Here is an 18,204-nt window from a genome sequence, read left to right on the forward strand (position 1 = left end):
TCCCTCTTGATGCAGAATCCAAAACACAGTGTTAAAAGGATGGAAATGCATGCAGAAACAATTATGCAAAAAAAAAACTATTCCAACATTTTTACAATTCAAATTAGCTTACCGCATTTAAATTATTTAAAACTTAACGTGTTGTGCGTACACAATCCAAACCCTGTCCATAATGGTGATTTAAGAAACAAAAAAAAGGTTGAGATATTAATTGACAAAGTGCATTATTCAACCTGATGCAAGCCATCATCTATTTGTTTTTTGGCTAGCTTGTACCCTGCTGAATATCGGCCTATACAGTAGGGCAAGAAAGTATTTAGTCAGCCACTAATTGTGCAAGTTCTTCCACTTAAAAAGATGAGAGGGACTATGGGAGACAAAATAAGGAGCAAAAAATCCAGAAAATCACATTGTAGGATTTTTTATGAATTAATTGGTAAATTCCTCTATAAAATAAGTATTTGGCACCAACAAACAAGCAAGATTTCTAGCTCTCTGTTGGGCATCTGTTTGAACTCGTTATCAGTATAAAAGATACAACCAGTCACACTTCAAATTCCACTATGACCAAGACCAAAGAGCTGTCAAAGGACACCAGAGACAAAATTGTAGACCTGCACCAGCCTGAGAAAACTGAATCTGTGAGAGGTAAGCACCTTGGTGTGAAAAAATCTGTGGGAGCATTTATTAGAAAATGGAAGACATAGAAGAACTCTGATAATCTCCCTCGATCTGGGGCTCCATGCAAGATCTCACCCCGTAGGGTCAAAATGATCCAAGAACCACACAGTGTTTTGGTAAAAACTCATCTTGTCGTGTTTGGTGGGGAAAGAATGCTGAGTTGCACCCAAAGAACACCGTACCTACTGTGAAGCATGAGGGTGGAAACATCATGCTTTGGGGCTGTTCTTCTTTAAAGGGACCAGGACGACTAATCCATGTAAAGGAATGAATGAATGGGGCCATGCATCGTGAGATTTTTAGTAAAAACCTCCTTTTTTTTTAGCAAGGGCATCGAAGATGAAACATGACTAGGTCTTTCAGCATGACGATTATCCCAAACACACCGCCCGGGCAATGAAGGAGTGGCTTCGTAAGAAGCATTTCAAGGTCCTGGTTTGACCTCTGTCATTTCCAACAAAGGGTATATAACAAAGTATTGAGATGAAATTTTCTCATTGACCAAACACTTATTTTCCACCATAATCTGCAAATAAATTCTTTAAAAATTCTACAATGTGATTTTCTGGATTTTTTTATTTTATTTTGTCTTTCATAGTTGAGGCATACCTATGATAAAAATTACAGGCCTCTTATCTCTTTAAGTGGGAGAACTTGCACAATTGGTGGCTGAGTAAATACTTTTTTTGCCCCACTGTAGAGTATATTAAAATTATCATATTTTTATGGATGCTTCCATTTCTTGAGCTATTATAGACGTCCTATAGAGCGTTCTATAGAGAAAAATAACCTGGAGACTATCGAGGAAAAATGCTAATTATGGCTTAACCTTTTAAATCCAGATCCCTGTGGTGTGTGTGTGTTCGCGCGCGCGCATTGTTACCAAAATACATGGGACTGATGCAAAGATTTTGTGTGGAGGAAAAAGTAAAGAGGTCTCACAGGATACTGGTTGTTGGGAGAGAGGGAGATGGGGGGGGGTTCAAAGAATAAAGAATTGTGGAATTGGTTGGAGTGCTATTTTTTTATCGATTTAAACTGATAACCACCTGACTTTAAGGTACAGGTACAGTACATGAGTACTTACCAAAGGTCCATGATAATTTTGTATCATATACTTCTTAAGTGTTACTGGTGCACGTCTATCCTTAAGAAACAGCATGATGCATGTTATTCTGTACATCTAATCACTAAAAGTATTGATCTTTAAATTTAGCTTGACTGTGACCAGGATGAAGAATTAATAATGATCATGATGATGATGATCATGATCAAGAATGATGACTACGGATGCATTTAATGCAGAAAAGATTACACAAAAATCCCCACTAGTCTGGTTGGCTGGAAAACTAATTAACTTAAGCTAAAAGTGGAAACTAACCTAATTAATCCCAAGACTATCTAATAAGCTAGCTGCTTAGTCAAGTGCATTAACAGACAGATGAGCGAGGTGCACATGGTGGTAGGTATATAAATCATTGTGTAACCATTATTTTTTCCCTCTTGTCATCCTTGTGACCTTGACCCAATGCACGTCTGTAGCTAATATTTCAGCCATGAGCTGTAGTGCAAGGAAACTGCGAGCTTTATATCACAGCCCGTAATGTACTGTTTGATTGTTTTTTCATCATTTCTGGGTTTGTACATGCCTAGTTGTTTAGAAACCCGGACTAGCGATTGGTCCAGTCCTGTACATGTATGTACCTGTATGTTGTGATTTAGGTTCAAGTTCTCATGAAGGTTAATTTTGCTGGTCTGCCATTAACTGAGTAGTATTTCATGCTTACGTGGACAGGACGTTAAAGCTGGCCTGGTCTTCTGTATCCTGCACCAGAAAGCCTCAGTACCTATAGAGCTACAAGCTTGCCAAGTGAGTTCTTTCTGCTGTGGTATTCAGAGTTAAATTATGAGCCCACTTTGTACATCGTCAGCTCCCTTGCTTCTCATGTATAGAAGTAATTCATGATCCAGACGACATGGATTCATTATTGATAGTCAGAGAGACATTTATTTTTTTACACTCCTGTGTCCTAAAAGTACGAGGTGTGCATCATTTCACTGTTAAAAGACCCAAGGTGGCAGTGGGCCTGGATGTTGCCCTGAGAGTTAAAGCCGAACACATCAGCATCCCATTAACTAATGTCTACATCTGAGATTTATACTTTCCTCGTTTCTTAGCTCATGTATTTTTAACATGTATAAATACATGTAAGTACATGTAGTGTACAGAGAAAAAAAGGATAAATATATTTAGAAACAATTTTTAAAACATATGCTTACACGCATCTTTCTAGGTAACAAAATAGATACCAAAGGAGAACCTTTAGGACAGAAGCACGTCTGCAACCAGGAAAAGTACACTTTGGTACCCTTTGGGATTGATAAAGGTCATACATTATACTCCTTTAGGAACAAGTTTGTATAGTACTGAATAAGCTCTTAAGATTCACCACGGCATGTTCCAGCTGAGACACGACTCAAGATCCTGCAGTCTGGCTGCTTTGTTTTCTTTCCATTTCACTCCTTTTCCAAACATTTCACTGTCCATAGCTTCAAAATTAACTGCCCTAAAGTGTACTTTCCTAGCCACTCAGGGACTAAAAAAAAAACCCATGTTCAGGGCCTCATCCAACATCTCCCACTTGTTTTGAAGGTCTAATGAACAAAGTGGGAAAATATACAGTATGTTTGTTGTTCTTTTGGCGGTGACTTGGTGCCACAGTGGTAACACCGTGGCCTTGAACCTTCAGGGTTTAAAGGTTAAAGTTTAAAGACATCGTGTCCTGTACTTCAGGCAACCCATATACAGTATAATCAGAGAGACAGTGGTGGCTTAAATATTTAAGACTGTTGGTTACTGATGGGAAAGTCAGGGGTTCCTAACCTGGCTGACCCTGCGCTCTGATCCTAACTGGGATATGTGAACAAGTAATTTTTGGGGTAGTGGTGGTTTAAAAAGTTAAGGACAGTGGTTCGAGATCCAGAGCCATCAAAGTGCCACTGTTGAGTCCCTCAACACTAGCTGCTCCAGGGGCGCTGTTTCCTGGCTGACCATGCGCTCTGACCATGCGCTCTGACCCCAAAGCATGTCCTGCATACATTTCTAATCATTTTGGAATGAAACACACCCCTAAATCAATATTTCTCTGAGCTGCCTATGAATGATTTCTTTTTGCAGCATCCTTTGTTTTGTTTTGTTTTTCCCCCTCCATGGGCATGGTGGTGGGGTAGTTTGATACAGCACCCCTATTATTAGAGATAGTAGTAATGATATACCTCTAATAAAACTGCTGTAGAGTCAAAAGGACTGATGCCCTACCCTAACCTGATGCTTTTCATATATATGGTTATGACGTTGTAACATCGTCCAGTGTTGGGACAATCTTATTTTTCAAAGTTACAATCACTTTGTTTTGATTTAACTTTTTCAAGTTGCAGTCAATAAAACCTATGGGGGTTTATTTTGAGGAGCTGCTTGTTTGCCAGAGCAATATTTGTGCTTTTAGGCTCAGCAGCAGGTTCCCTAGTGGTCCGGTGGTAGGCAGGCAGCTCTCGCACTGCAGCAACCCGACCTTGAGTTGTGCTCAGGCCATCAGCTTATAGTGGCAGAAAGAGGGGAAGAGGGTGGTTTTTATTCAAAGAGTCATTTAAACTTTTAAAAACAACCTGATGTTAGATGTGCTCCAATCAGGGTCTTCGGGCCGATCTTCGATCCCCGGTCACAGGAATCATTCACCGTTCACTGATTTCCGATCACAGGTGTTTGAGGGATTTTGAGAATCTGCCATCTAAAGTGCCCTACTTACTATGTAGTACTGTTTGTTTATTTATTTACTTTTTTTTTTATTATTATAAAAAAAAAAACAATTCTAAACAGCGACGCTTAAATATAATTAGGATCTGGGTAAGTCCCATACATTAAAAACTTTTATTTATTGGAACGTGATATATTCTATTCTCCAATTATTTCATGTAAATCATCAATAAAATAAAACCAATAGAATAAAGAGCAAAAAATTTCATTTTTTTATTTGATTTAATGATTTTTAAGAGATTGTCTGTTCCTCTTATCATCTAGAATGAGTGCAGCTCTCTGTCGGCCCGCATGCATGGAGTAGTAAAGTAAACCCAGGCTAAATATCTCTCATCATTATTAGTCTTGTGACAACGGTTTAGGCTGTTTTAGTCTCTACAGACTAAGGCTCGAGCTTTTTGAACGCTTCTGCTATATGTGTTTGAGTCAGGGTTGACTTACAAGAGTTCATTGCTGACTTTACTTTATAACTTTTCATACTCAAATTAGTCATTGTGTGTTGTTCTTTACCAGCAAATACAGTTTGTTGTGTCAAGGCTGTTGGCAGAGAAAAAAAATAAAGAAAGAAACTTTGCATATTGTACATCTGATGTTTTTTAAAAACACTCGGTGATATTCCCAGACTGGTGACAGCATGTTGACGTGTATGCTGTCTCCGATGGCTTGGAGCATCTCTACCTGATATAAGCGCTGGTCCAACATAATGTTAACATTTGGACAAAAATATCATTTCTGCTGGGTAAAGAAAATTCTATTATAATTTTCAACAAAATATTTTTAAAAAATGTAGTTGGAACACAAAAAAAGGCTAATAGCGACCCCTCCTACATTCTGTCTGACTTATGTTAAAAAAGCTCTGTGATGATCTGGCCTTCCAATGTTAAAAAAAAATATATATATATATATATTACCAGTAATACACACACAAAAAAAAAAAAGGTTGAGTATTTGGGTTAGTCCATTTTCTTTTGACCTCACTTATCCTGCGCTAAATGGATGACACTGAATTAACCTCCACACGGCCAGTAACTTAGTTTCGATTCAGTTACATTAAATCGATTCAGATTTATTATTAATATATAATTTGTTGGTTTGCATTTGAGGTGGTAAAATTTTGCTGTTCCTCTATAACCCTATAGGTGGCGCGCTAGAAACTATTACTATACACACTGGTAGGCGGTTGCTAAGTTTGTTTAGCAATCGGAGAAAACTTTAATAGCAAACCCGTGATATTTATAAAATTGTAATAGCCATATAGAACAAATCGACACCGAGGTATCGTGATAACATATCGGGTGATTCCCATTACAGGTGCCCAGAATTTATCAACATACACACAAATACAAGGAGTGTGTTTACGATTGCATTAACAATGTGTCGTATTAACATGTAGTGCGGTTGGGTTAACGCTAACTTTTACACGCAACCTGATTCGACACTGATCATAAACACACACCTTCTCTCCCTGGGAGTCCCCTCTCTTTCTTGTCATCGCACTTGTTGCATTCGCTGAAGTAGAGAAGGATGAACATATCCAGCATCACCCAAACCAGAGAGGTCGCCAGGACCACCTTACAGTAGGCGAACTTCCTCATCTTCACACCTGCGAGAGAGAGCGAGAGAGAGAGAAACAGTGCGAGAGAGCATTAGAAGTGTTAAAGAGTTTGAAACAGCAAACAGACGATATGTGACTCGAGCGTAGGAGCTGCTCCTCCAGCAGGCCACCATTCAGTAATTGGCATTAATTAAGCAGCTCCTCCGTGATGAGAAGTGATTAAGGCGGCTCGTCTAACAACAACAGCAGCAGCAAAAAAGAAAACAAGGGGCATTATGAAAAGAAAACATCCTGTGTGCGACGTCTGTCTCAGAACCCTAATGACGAGCTGTGTGAGGCTAATTATCCACTCGTTATAAATCACTGAGCACACGTGCGTTCCCAAGCAGCATAGAAAGAAAAAAGAAAAAGAAAAAAACGCAGGCGGCTCCTGAGATGGAGAGAGAAGAGACAGGCGTGTGGCGTTCTGATGAAAAAAGAAACATGACGCTGTAATCTCAGCTGTGTGAAAGACGCACGCTCGGGAGACTACAGCTCTGCTGAGAACAGCCATGCTGAGATTCTTTTTTTTTTTTATCCGCAAGCTCATTCTTTCTTTGTGTATGTGTGTGCGCCTTTTCTAGTACATAATTCTCTCTCGTGTGAGTGTGTAAAGTGGGTCTACAAGAAACCAGGTTGTCTCCTGATGCACCAAGTCTCTGCTTTCTTTCATTCCGTCTCCCCCCACTTCCCTCGTTCCCTTTTGTATGTTTCTCACTCCTGGGAACCTCACCAAGGACAGTTTCCAGACACCTCTCACATAACATTTATCTAGATGGTGCTAACCCTCTAAGGACTTTTTTTAAGCGTCTGAGGGTGCGGTCGTGCTTTTCTTTATAAGGATTGAAGAAAAGCGATATTATTAAGAATTATTTAACTTTATTTTATTTAACTGTGAGGCTTCATGCAGGAAGTCACATTTATTTTCCTTTTTTGTGTGTGAGAGATTCAAAACAATGACCTCTGCTAAAAGCACACAGAAAACCTGTCTGTGTGTTTCTATGTGTGTGTGAATATGGCACAAGGTTATGACTGGCACAGCGAGAAGTGCCACGGTCCTGGTGGCCCTCGTCCATCACTGTGGCAACGCCAGAGGCTCTTGTCTATTGTAGCCTGGCCAAACATTTATCACTCTGACCGACCACACACACACCTGTGGGTACACACCACTGAGATATACAAACACCCACAATTACATACGCAAACTAGCACGCACACAGAAAATAGAAGATAAGCAGGTGGCGGTTTTGTTGTTCATTTGCTGTTAACACTGAATTTATTGTAGACGGGTCGAGCTGATAGAGAGAAAGGCGACGGTAACTCGAATAACATCTGGTTACAACTGAAGTATGCTGAAGAGCACCTCTAAACACACAACACATCAAACCTTGAAGCAGATGGGCTGCAGCAGCAGAAGACCACGCCAGGTGCCTCTCCTGTCAGCTAAGAACAGGGAACTGAGGCTACAGTTTGCATGCGCTAACCAAAAAACTGGACAACAGAATAATAGAAAAAACGTAGCCTTGTCTGATGAGTCTTGATTTCTGCTGCGACATCCAAATGATCGGGTCAGAATTTGGTGTACACAACTTGAAAGGGTATTTTTTATTTTTTTTTTTGCCAAATAGTGACATTTAAGCAATTCCACAGCATCCCTGAGTATCGTTGCTGAATGTCCATGTCCATCTGTTTATGACCACGAGATCCAACAAACACTCCAATAAAGCTAGAATCATCTCAAACCTTCTGACAGTGAGGTCACCGTACTCAAATGGCCTCCACAGTCACAAAATCTCAATCCAATAGAGCGGCTTTGGGAAGTGCTGGAATGGAAGATTCGCATCATGGATGTGAAGCCGACAAATTTGCAGCAATGTCTAAAATATGGACCAAAATCTTTGAGGAATGTTTCCTGCACCTCATCCAAATAGAATTAAAGCAGTTCTAAAAGCAAAAGGTGTCCAGCCTAGTTCCGCAAAGGTGTACCTAATCAATTGGCCACTGAATGTACATAGATAGATAGATAAACAGATGAGCGTGTATTTGCTATCATGTCTTCAACCCTGACCAGCTCTCAGCCTCTACTGCTGAATTCCCACCTGATCCGTGAATCATACAGTAGGTAGAGACTGTGGAGTTGATTTAATTAGATTTTTAAGCGTCGTACTTTTTGATATTAAACTTTTATTAAACTAGCAGATTTGTCTCAAGTAGCAACATTTTGTACAGGTTTTAAAGCATTAAAAGCTACTAATAGTATATAATTAGCAATGAAATGCTGTGTAACCTGGGTTGTCAATCATCCTTCAGCTGTCATACCCACACAACATATTTTTACACTTCTATATTCTTACACCTTTTTCCCCTTAGAGTTTACCATCTCGTGTACAGTCTGTAGATAATTTGTGCATAATTTATTTTTAAGTTTATTTTTAGGTAAACTTACACATTTATTGTGTGTAAGTTTACCTAAATATCTTTAAAAGTCTCATTCAATTCTAAGTAATTAGGTCACAAAGCCCTAATTTAATTGTACTTTACACCAGTACCACTATGCTTCATTGTATAGAGTTCTTTTGTCCAGGATTCTTGTTTTATTTCAGTGTATTATTGTGGTGACCATTTCACGCGTGGAACTCCCCAGTTCCTTCAGAGTAACCCTCGGTCATCTAGTCACTTCCTCACTCAGTTACTGACCTTTCAGTCACTCAAGTAAATCAAGTCTCGAAGAGTCCTCTGTGGGACATCCAAGGTTTGGAATATTTTGAAATAAACACTGGGCTCTCTGGAACAGGTGTATTATTGAGATCAAGCGGCAATTGTCCACATGTTCAACTTATTGTGTCACGGCAATAAGGGTGAATACTCGTACTGTAGTACTTCCGCATGCAACCGTTCTACTTACAGGTCATTTCTGCAGCCACTCTTTTTCAAACTTCTCCTTTTCAGTGGCGAGCCGCATCCACAATCATGAGTACTGCATTAATGCACGTTTGCGTTGCAGATTGAGGAAACAGACCATGGAACAAATGTCTTGTTTTGACTACAGAATCCATTTTGAAGATCTATGTATGGACCAAGCATGTTTCTTGGGGGTTTCCTCTGAGTACTCTGGTTTCTTCCACAGTCCAAAGAAATTGCCACATTTTGTCTGTCTGTGTGTGTGTGTGTGTGTGTGTGTGTGTGTGTGTGTGTGTGTGTGTCTGAGCTCTGCAATGGATTGGCATCCTGTGCAGGTTGTACCCCGCCTCTTGCCCAAGTCTTTCCTCTGTACAGGTAGTCTCCTACTTACGAACGAGTTCTGTTTAAATGTCTGTAAGTCGGATTTGTTCTCAAGTCCGGCAAAGTAAGTCTTATACGCCTTTGACACAAATATATACAATGTAAAGCATACCAATCCACTTGACTAAATCTCTGTCCTTTTTCCCTCACACCGCTATTATGTGGCCAAAAACCCTAACTGTACCTAAGGAAATTAATCTCAGTGTGAAATGTGTTGTTTCTGCACCTGTAAATTGAGAGGGGAATCCCAGACCACATTCTCTCTCAAAGCTGTTTTCCACTGTATTGGACTGCATTTTTCAAAATAAGGATTATTCACCATGAGGACAGCTTTACAGAAAAGCTATTTTCTACGAATGTTCGTAGAAACTACGATCCGTTCGTATCTGCGGACATTCGTAACTCGAATGTTTTTACTGTAAGTGTGGGACTACCCATACAGGATAAACAATATAGAAGATGAATGAATGAATGAATGGAATGAACTGATATCAGGACAACTCAGCATAACCCTAACACTAGATTACCGTAATACAGTTTTAGCAATTTAATTGATGACAAAATTTTTGTTTGAAAGTTAGAATGCCTTTAATAAACTGGCGTTGATATAATGTTGAATGCACAACCCAAACACAACATTGCAAATACAACCTTAAAACCCTTTCGTTTGAACCTTTATTAGAAGCGTTTTATGCTGATTAACATCCATTCGCACAACGTCCAACCGCGTCCATGGTCCAACGGCGTGTGTAATCTCGTGTCACTTAGTGTTGCAGTGTTACCTCTTATTTTACCTGCTAATTTTTCTTTCAGAAATAATACTGTGAGGTGCAGCTTAGCTCCCTAATTACTCTGCTGTCATATGGTGTCTGCACAGCGTCCAAACTGCATCGGTTTTACAGGACAGATCATGTTTCCTTTTAAACCCTTTTGGCTGCTCTTTTTTGTTGTGTACAGGTATTTACAAGCATCAACAGTTAGTTTCCTAAAGTAATCCAGTGGCAAGCATGCACTGCTCTTACCACAGTGACATCCAAGGCTATATGGGCGTCTTCACATACTTAAAAAAAATCATGAAAATAAGGTTATCAGACAGGTTGAAATTTGCGGTCATTAAGATGCCTGAGAGTCTGGGCTCTCACATACACACTTGCATGTATGCACATGTTTAAAGCTCATTTAGTAAAACAACTTTCATGGGCTCAACTCAACAGGAAGTCAGTCATTTTGGGTCATTTGCAAAATGCACCCAAAGATTTTGATGTTCTCCTCCAAGGTCGCCAACAAACCGAGCCTATGTGATCTCAACACATTGAAGATGCAAAATTGTGGAGGGACATTTAATACATCAACATTCTACACTGACAACTAAGTGTGATGCTTTTCTGAGGTCTTTAAACATAAAAAATTCCCCTTTTCTAAAATTATGTCAATGGTATTGGAATGTGCCCACTGTCTTTCTGGTGCGCCTAGGTGGCTATGGAGCGCAAGGTGCTTGGACTCGCTCATTGTTGCTTGCAACTATATTATTGTTTTTAAAGTCGCTGTTGCAACATGTTTAACGTTTAACACCACTTAAATGTTATCCCATCGTCATGTAGTCAACGTTGTACTGAAGTCATTTCATCAAAGTACTTCATCTACATCCTGACGATCCTGAAATTCCTGCTGGAAAGGGACTTTAAAGAGCTGAAAGTTGAATCCATTGCTGTTGACGCGTTTCACCGCTAGGAGAAATCCTTTATTCAGATGCTCAACAAATTGAACAGCCAGTCTAATCTTGTATTTTCTTATTTATTTATGAGAGATCTCGCTTCATATCCACAAGACCAGGTGATGATGTACAAGGGAAGGTAGGGGACAAGAACTGACCCTGTGCCTGTGATTTCTGTAGTTGATCATTTGTGGTTCATATCATCTAGAGTTCCATCATGAGGTTCTCTTGCAATGATGCTGTAAGCCTTCTTTAAGTGGAGAGTCCTAGTGAGCAAAACTGGCTGTGCTATAATTGCAAATCCACAATAATAAAAGTGACACTAAATGATAATGCGTGTCTTTGAGCGCTTTCCTTTCAGTTTGTTCCCTTTTTTGCTCAGCATGTTTGTAAAGAGTGGTCAAAAAATGAACCTCGAACTAGTCTGCCCATTCTGCTCTTCTCAACAAGGAGTCTTTATAGACACAACTCTTTACTTTTATGTAGTAAGTTGTGTGTGTAAAATTCCCAGGAGCATCAGACACACTTAAACATGCCCATCTGGATGCAACGATCATGTAGCGGTCACATCCAGGGTCACATGTTTCCCCTATTCTGATGTTTGAAGTGAACTGAAGCTTTTAACCTCCACCGACATGCTTTAGCACACACTTTGCTCCTGCCACAAGATGGACTGATTTGATAATTGCATGAACGAATGAATGCACAAACACACATTTCATAATAATCCTGAAAAAGATGAAAAAAAAAAAAGAATGATACCGACACAGCTGTTCTTTTTACACTGAAAGTTAAAATCCCTCGATCAGGGAGGCACCCCTAAACTTTAAGGTTAGTCATCCGGCTAACTGTAATTAAAAATGTTTCCGTATGCTGGTACAAAGCCGTACTCCAAAACATCAGATTTTTGTTAATTTATCACGGCATGCTGAATAAAAGATGAGCGGATCCGCGCGGAAGCGTTCGGTCGTGTTTGCACAAGAAGGGTGAAACCTTGGACTGAATAATGCATGGTCAATGTCATGGAAAATATTCAGTCATAAATTTCATGATCGTCTGTTGCTGCTGTGGAATAAATAGACGAGGTACATAAGTAAATGTAATGTCACATTAATGTCGCTTTGGGTAAATTCGCTAGAGATTATGTGGGCCATTTGTCTTCTCCGGGGTTTTTATTTACAAAGACTCCTAACAGCATTAGGAAATGAATCCGGTTGTAAATGCCTTTAGCTGTGCTTGTGCAGTCTGTCTGGTCACAAGATGCTTACACTGGCTAACCACAACATACCAGCGTACATACACATACACATAAACTATAAATACTCCAACCAAAATGCTGAGAGAAAGAGAGAGAGAGGGAGAGAGGGAGAGAGAGAGAGAGAGAGAGAGAGATTTTAGAGTGGTCTCTAGTATCCAGTCTGACTCTACATGGCTCAGAAGTCAAATTCCTACTGTATGCAGACCACCTGGTCCTGTCGTCCCCGGTCACTCAGGATCTACAGCAAAACCTGACCTGCTGCTCTAAAAGGAGCGCGAAAGTAACAGTGTGAGTGAAAGGAGTGAATGAGTGTAAGTGAGTAACAGACAGTGTGAGTGAGTGAGCGAGTGAGTGAATAAGTAAAGGAATGAGTGAGTGAGTAAATCTGTAAGTAACAGACATGACTGAGTGAGTGAGTGAGTGAGTGAGAAAAAAGAGTGAGTAATAGTGTGAGTAAGTGAGTGGGTAAAAGGAGTAAGTAAGTAAGTGAGTGAGTGAGTAAGTGAGTGAGTAAGTGAGTGAGAGAATGAGTAAATCTGTAAGTAACAGCGTTAGTAAGTAAGTAAAAGGAGTGAGTGAGTGAAAGGAGTGAATGAGTGAAAGAGTGAGTGTGTGTGTGAGTAAGTAACAGTGTGAATGAGTAAGTGAGTAAGTAAAAGAAGTGAGTCATAGTGTGAGTGAGTGAGTGAGTGAGTGAGTGAGTGAGTAAGTGAGTGAGAGAATGAGTAAATCTGTAAGTAACAGCCTTAGTAAGTAAGTAAAAGGAGTGAGTGAGTGAAAGGAGTGAATGAGTGAGTGTGTGTGTGAGTAAGTAACAGTGTGAATGAGTAAGTAAGTAAGTAAAAGAAGTGAGTCATAGTGTGAGTGAGTGAGTGAGTAAAAGGAGTGAGTGAGTCATAGTGTGAGTGAGTAAGTGTGTGTGTGTGTGTGTGTGTAACAGAGTGTGTGAGTGAATAAATAAAGAAGTAAGTGAGTAAAGCGATTAACAGAGAGTGAGAGTGAATGTGTAAAGAAGTAAGTGAGTGAGTAACAGTGTGAGTAGAGGAGTGAGTGAGTAACAGAGACAGAATGAGAGTGAGTGAGTGTGTTTAAATGAGTAAGTAACAGAGACAGATTGTGAGTGAATGAATAGGTGAGTGAGTGATTAAAGGAGTGAGGGAGAGTGTGTGTAAGTGAGCAAGTGAGTAATGGTGTAAGTGAGTAAATGAGTGGATGTGAGTGAAAGAATGAGTGAGTGTGTAAGTAAATGTGTGTTAATGAATGAGATCTATCTTCTCATTATGAGTGTGTAAATAAGTGAGTGAGTGAGTGAGGGACGGAGGATGTGAGTGAATGAGACCGAGAGAGAGAAGCCGAGAAAGAGACAGAGTAAGACAGGAGTGAGAGCAGGACACACGGACACACGGACACACGGAAACCTTCACGTCTCCATTTAGATATTGTACTGTCACAATTAAATGAGTCCCTCATCGGCTCTGCGCTTTCCAGGTCTCAGGATCCTGCCTGTCTGACGTGGTGCGAGCTATTAAGTTTGTTAGAATGGTGAATTAAGTGACGAAAATAAATGATATAAATGAGCTGTCGCTATGGGAACAAATAAAGTATTAAAATAGTGCATTAAAATAGTGTTGGCTGGTACAGAAAATAAAAACACTCCCTTTATTACTCCAAAACTCAACGTCGCAGGTGATATAATACAGACTAAGAGAAGTTATTTTAAATAAAGTAATGAGCAATTTCTTGTCTTGAGCTGTATTCTACAGGACAGTATTACAGGAATTGCGTTCTGGTAAAGTTCGAGTCCCGGATGATGCTGTGGGCAGGAGATTGTCAGTGGTGTCTCAAGGGGAGGGACGGCAAAGCCTGCATTCTCACACAAATCATAGAGACACTTTCCAAGCAGGGCACCGGTGAACTCATGCAGTCGAAAGAGATGGAGAGCGCTTTCCTTTGGGTGTGTTATGCCAGTCCATAAAAAGATAAAGGAAAGTACATTCAATTCCATACATTTTGGAACAAAGATATGTTTTTTTTGACATTTGGCATCTTTAATCCATCTTGAAATGAAACACTGAAGATGTGAGCGAAGTCGAGACGTTCAGCTTTAATGCATGGGGTTTGACAAAAGTGTGGCATTAACCATTCGGAAATTATAGCCATTTATGTCTGAAACCCATAGACGATTACAGGAATTACAGCCTGATGTCTGAAAGCCATGGACATGACCAACTGCCGAGTTACCTCTCTTCCAGCCTTCAGCTGCTGCTTGCTTGTGGGTCTTTCTGCCTACAGTGACTGACTTGGCCAGTGAAGGATATCCCAGTCCTTTGCCTTGGGTGGCCTTCACTATATCTGTTTTGAGGAATTATCTATCTGCAATATAAGGTGTTTTGCAACATTTGGCTGAATCTGAGCATAGAGTATAACCCTACATTCTACACATCAGCATTCAGGTCATTAATAAACATCAGGTTACATTGGCAGCCAAACATCCTTATGCCATAACACTGCCTGTTCCATGTTTAATGAATGATGTGGTACGCTTTGGATCATGGTTAAAAGTCAGTTTTAATTTCATCAGTCCAAAAAATCTGGCAAAGTTTTCTTGCGAAAAAGAGTCTGATTTAGCTTTTCTGTTCTTGAGCATTACTTTTACTTCATAAAGCCGTCTCTTGACTGTAGACCTTGACATGCGTCACTTCGGCTAGATGTTGTAATGTGGTTCTTCATTACCATAGACAGAATTCTGCCATCAGTGACGTTAGCTGTAGTCTTCCTTCTTGTGATCACTCACAATGTTTTGTAAGACCTTTTACAGGCCACACTTGGCCACGCAACTGCTTGTCAGCTATTTGTTCCGTTATTTATTTTTGAAATAGAGAATAGAGAATAGAGAAATTTTAATGTGACACTTTGTCGAACCCCTTTGAATTGAAGCCGAAAGTCTTGTCTTCCCTGCATTTTGAGTTTCGTTTCATATTCTATGTAGTGGTGCAAAATAGCAACAAAAAAAGAACCTCACTGTAGGTAATAGCATTTGAAAAGTCTGTAAGAAAAGTCTGTAGGAAAAAAATAGAGTGTACACCTCAAGTATGAGGCCTTTAGAAAGCAGTCAATTAGCACTAGGCTTGGATCTCTGCTTGAGACCAAACTGGCACACACACAGTTGTTTTCAATTATGTTGATGGCGTTAATGTTTTGGCCAGCTGTTGCTTGAACAGGTTATACGTTTAGACAGCTGCAAGGTGCTGTGCCATTACACACTAAACTTAGTTACAGCACTACACAGCGTTAAGGTTAAGGTTACATTAGAGCAGGGAGTTAAAATTTAACGCAGCATTAGACTAACCTTGAGAGTTGGAAAGCAGAATTATGGCGACTTTGTAAATTGGAGTTACAAAGGGCGCCATCGCTTATGACACTGGCAGCCATAATACTGTATGTAATGTGTGTACTGTATACTGTAGTACAGGTATATGTTGTTGTTTCTTTGGGTGAGTTTTTACATCACTGACACATGGCGGTCAATTCACATTTCTAGCTCTTTTTTTTTTTTTTTTTTTTACATTTAAATTATTTTGCATGAGCAAAATTAGCAAAAGAAAAGCGAACACATTTCAAACTTTGAAAAATACAAAGGCACTTTTGGACGCGGTGAAAATTCTGCTAAAAGCAACAGGAGCAAAATAACAGATTTGAAATGAAGCAATCAAGACCTGATTTAAGATTCCAGCTTTAACTCAAGTGGCTTCAAATAAATACAGCCCTTTTTACACAGTGTTACATGTTCACAGACTCAAAAGTAATGGGCAAGTAAATTTGTCATTTTATGATAGGTAAAAGAGACAAGCATTAAATGTTTTCTATATTAAATAAAGTCTTATTTATGTTATAGATTTAACAACCTTTACATCTCGTACTAGAGTTGGTACTATAGAGTTTTTAGAAATAATTAAAAGGTTAAACTAGATTAAAACTATAATACAAACATAATGTCCATTCTACTCAACATTTTTATGGCGTAGATTTAACTTTAGGCAAATACAGAAGGACCGACAAGGCTTCATTAAATTCTGTCCAGCCAATTTTGCATGATGCTGTGACAGACATACAGACACATTTTTTTTAGACTGGTTTTTGGTTCTTAAATGTACGAGAAGTAAAGATATCAAAAGAGCGAGTTCAGACAAAGTACAAACAAAATCTCTCTTCTATTTATATAGATGTTTAATGATCTCAAGCAAATGCAGTGTAACTGCTATGTAAGCGCTACAGTATTTTTGCTGAGCCGTGCTGATTTAATGTCACTCGCTGAACTCAGGGTTAAAGAGATTGTCCCAGCTTAACAAGTAAGAAAGACGTGTTTAGGTTCTGTTTGTTTTTGTTTTTCCTAGTTGGAGGTTAGAAATTCTAAATTACAAGGTTTATTTAAATGTAAGGTAAATATTCCTCCTGGAAGAGCTTGATGCAATCAGGTTTTCTTTTTTCGTAGGATGTACGCAGATAAAAATAGAGCTGTTATTTATTGTAGTATATTGTAAAGTATCTCACTACTACACATATCCTACAGAGATTGAGGTGTGCCTGTAAAGGGTGTGTTACTCAAGCTCCATTCTGTCTTTCTGCCTTGACCCTTACCACACTTTATTGCCATGCACATGCTCTTACATGCACACACAGAAATGCTAAGTAGTGCAGTGTGTAAGGGGCCAAAAAAAAAAAAACAGTACTGTGTGTAATAGCAGTAATAACATGCATAAAAAATTCAATTTTTTTTTTTTAAGCAAGCAAAAGCTTTCTTCAGTTACTTGGAGCTCGGTTAAATAAAATGAGTTAAGTGGAAGAACAAGTGAGGCATTCGATTACATTCGTATGCATGTAGAAATAAAGTTATATATATAACGTAACTAATCCTAATCATGTATACATAAGGTGAGCTGTGAGATAAGTGTCTGGTCAGTTTATCTTTGAAACTTAACAAAAAAAAAACAACATTTTATCAACTTAACAACTCAAAACTGAATAAAAAGGCTTATTTAATAAATCAAATGTTATTCAAAAAACTGCCAGATGATGAGGATGGAAGCCATGCTGTTAATACACTGAATGAAATGCACAGTGATTAAATTTGATAATCAGCAACTAGGATTATTCATGCAGCATATAAACAATATACAGGACTTCCACTGAAGTGTGAAATACAAGAATATATATATATATATATATATATATATATATATATATATATATATATATATATATATTTATATGATATAATTTTTTATATCACACACCTGTCTATATAAGGTCCCACAGTTGACAGTTCATGTCAGAGCACAAACCAAGCAGAATGAAGTTAAAGGAATTGTCTGTAGACCTCCGAGACAGGATTGTCTCGAGGCACAAATCTGGGGAAGGTTACAGAAAATTTCTGCTGCTTTGAAGGTCCCAATGAGCACAGTGGCCTCCATCATCCATAAATAAAAGAACTTCGAAACCACCAGGACTCTTCCTAGAGCTGGCCGGCCATCTAAACTGAGCGATCGGGGGAGAAGAGCCTTAGTCAAGGAGGTGACCAAGAACCCGATGGTCACTCTGTCAGAGAAAAATGAGAAAAAAAATTCTCTGGTCTGACGAGACAAAGATTGAACTCTTTGGTGTGAATTCCAGACGTCATATTTGGAGGAAACCAGGCACTGCTTATCACCAGGCCAATATCATCCCTACAGTGAAGCCTGGTGGTGGCAGCAGCATGCTGTGTGGATGTTTTTCAGCGGCAGAAACTGGGAGACTAGTCAAAATAAAGGGAAAGATGACTGCAGCAATGTACAGAGACATCCTGGATGAAAACCAGCTCCAGA

At 39.2% G+C, this 18,204-nt stretch overlaps 1 protein-coding gene across 2 annotated transcripts in view; it reads right to left on the reverse strand.

The window, feature by feature from the left end:
* The window catches only part of galnt1 (UDP-N-acetyl-alpha-D-galactosamine:polypeptide N-acetylgalactosaminyltransferase 1), a 138,961-nt gene that overhangs the window by 59,557 nt on the left and 61,200 nt on the right, over nt 1-18,204 (reverse strand). For both annotated transcript variants that reach the window (XM_053487723.1, XM_053487722.1), the window contains one exon: nt 5,952-6,098. In XM_053487723.1, the coding sequence (XP_053343698.1) occupies nt 5,952-6,090 (139 nt within the window). In that variant the 5' untranslated portion in view covers nt 6,091-6,098. The remainder of the gene's footprint in view (nt 1-5,951; nt 6,099-18,204) is intronic.

This window comes from Clarias gariepinus, chromosome 26, assembly GCF_024256425.1.
Source record: "Clarias gariepinus isolate MV-2021 ecotype Netherlands chromosome 26, CGAR_prim_01v2, whole genome shotgun sequence".
In the NCBI taxonomy this organism is placed as follows: Eukaryota; Metazoa; Chordata; class Actinopteri; order Siluriformes; family Clariidae; genus Clarias; species Clarias gariepinus.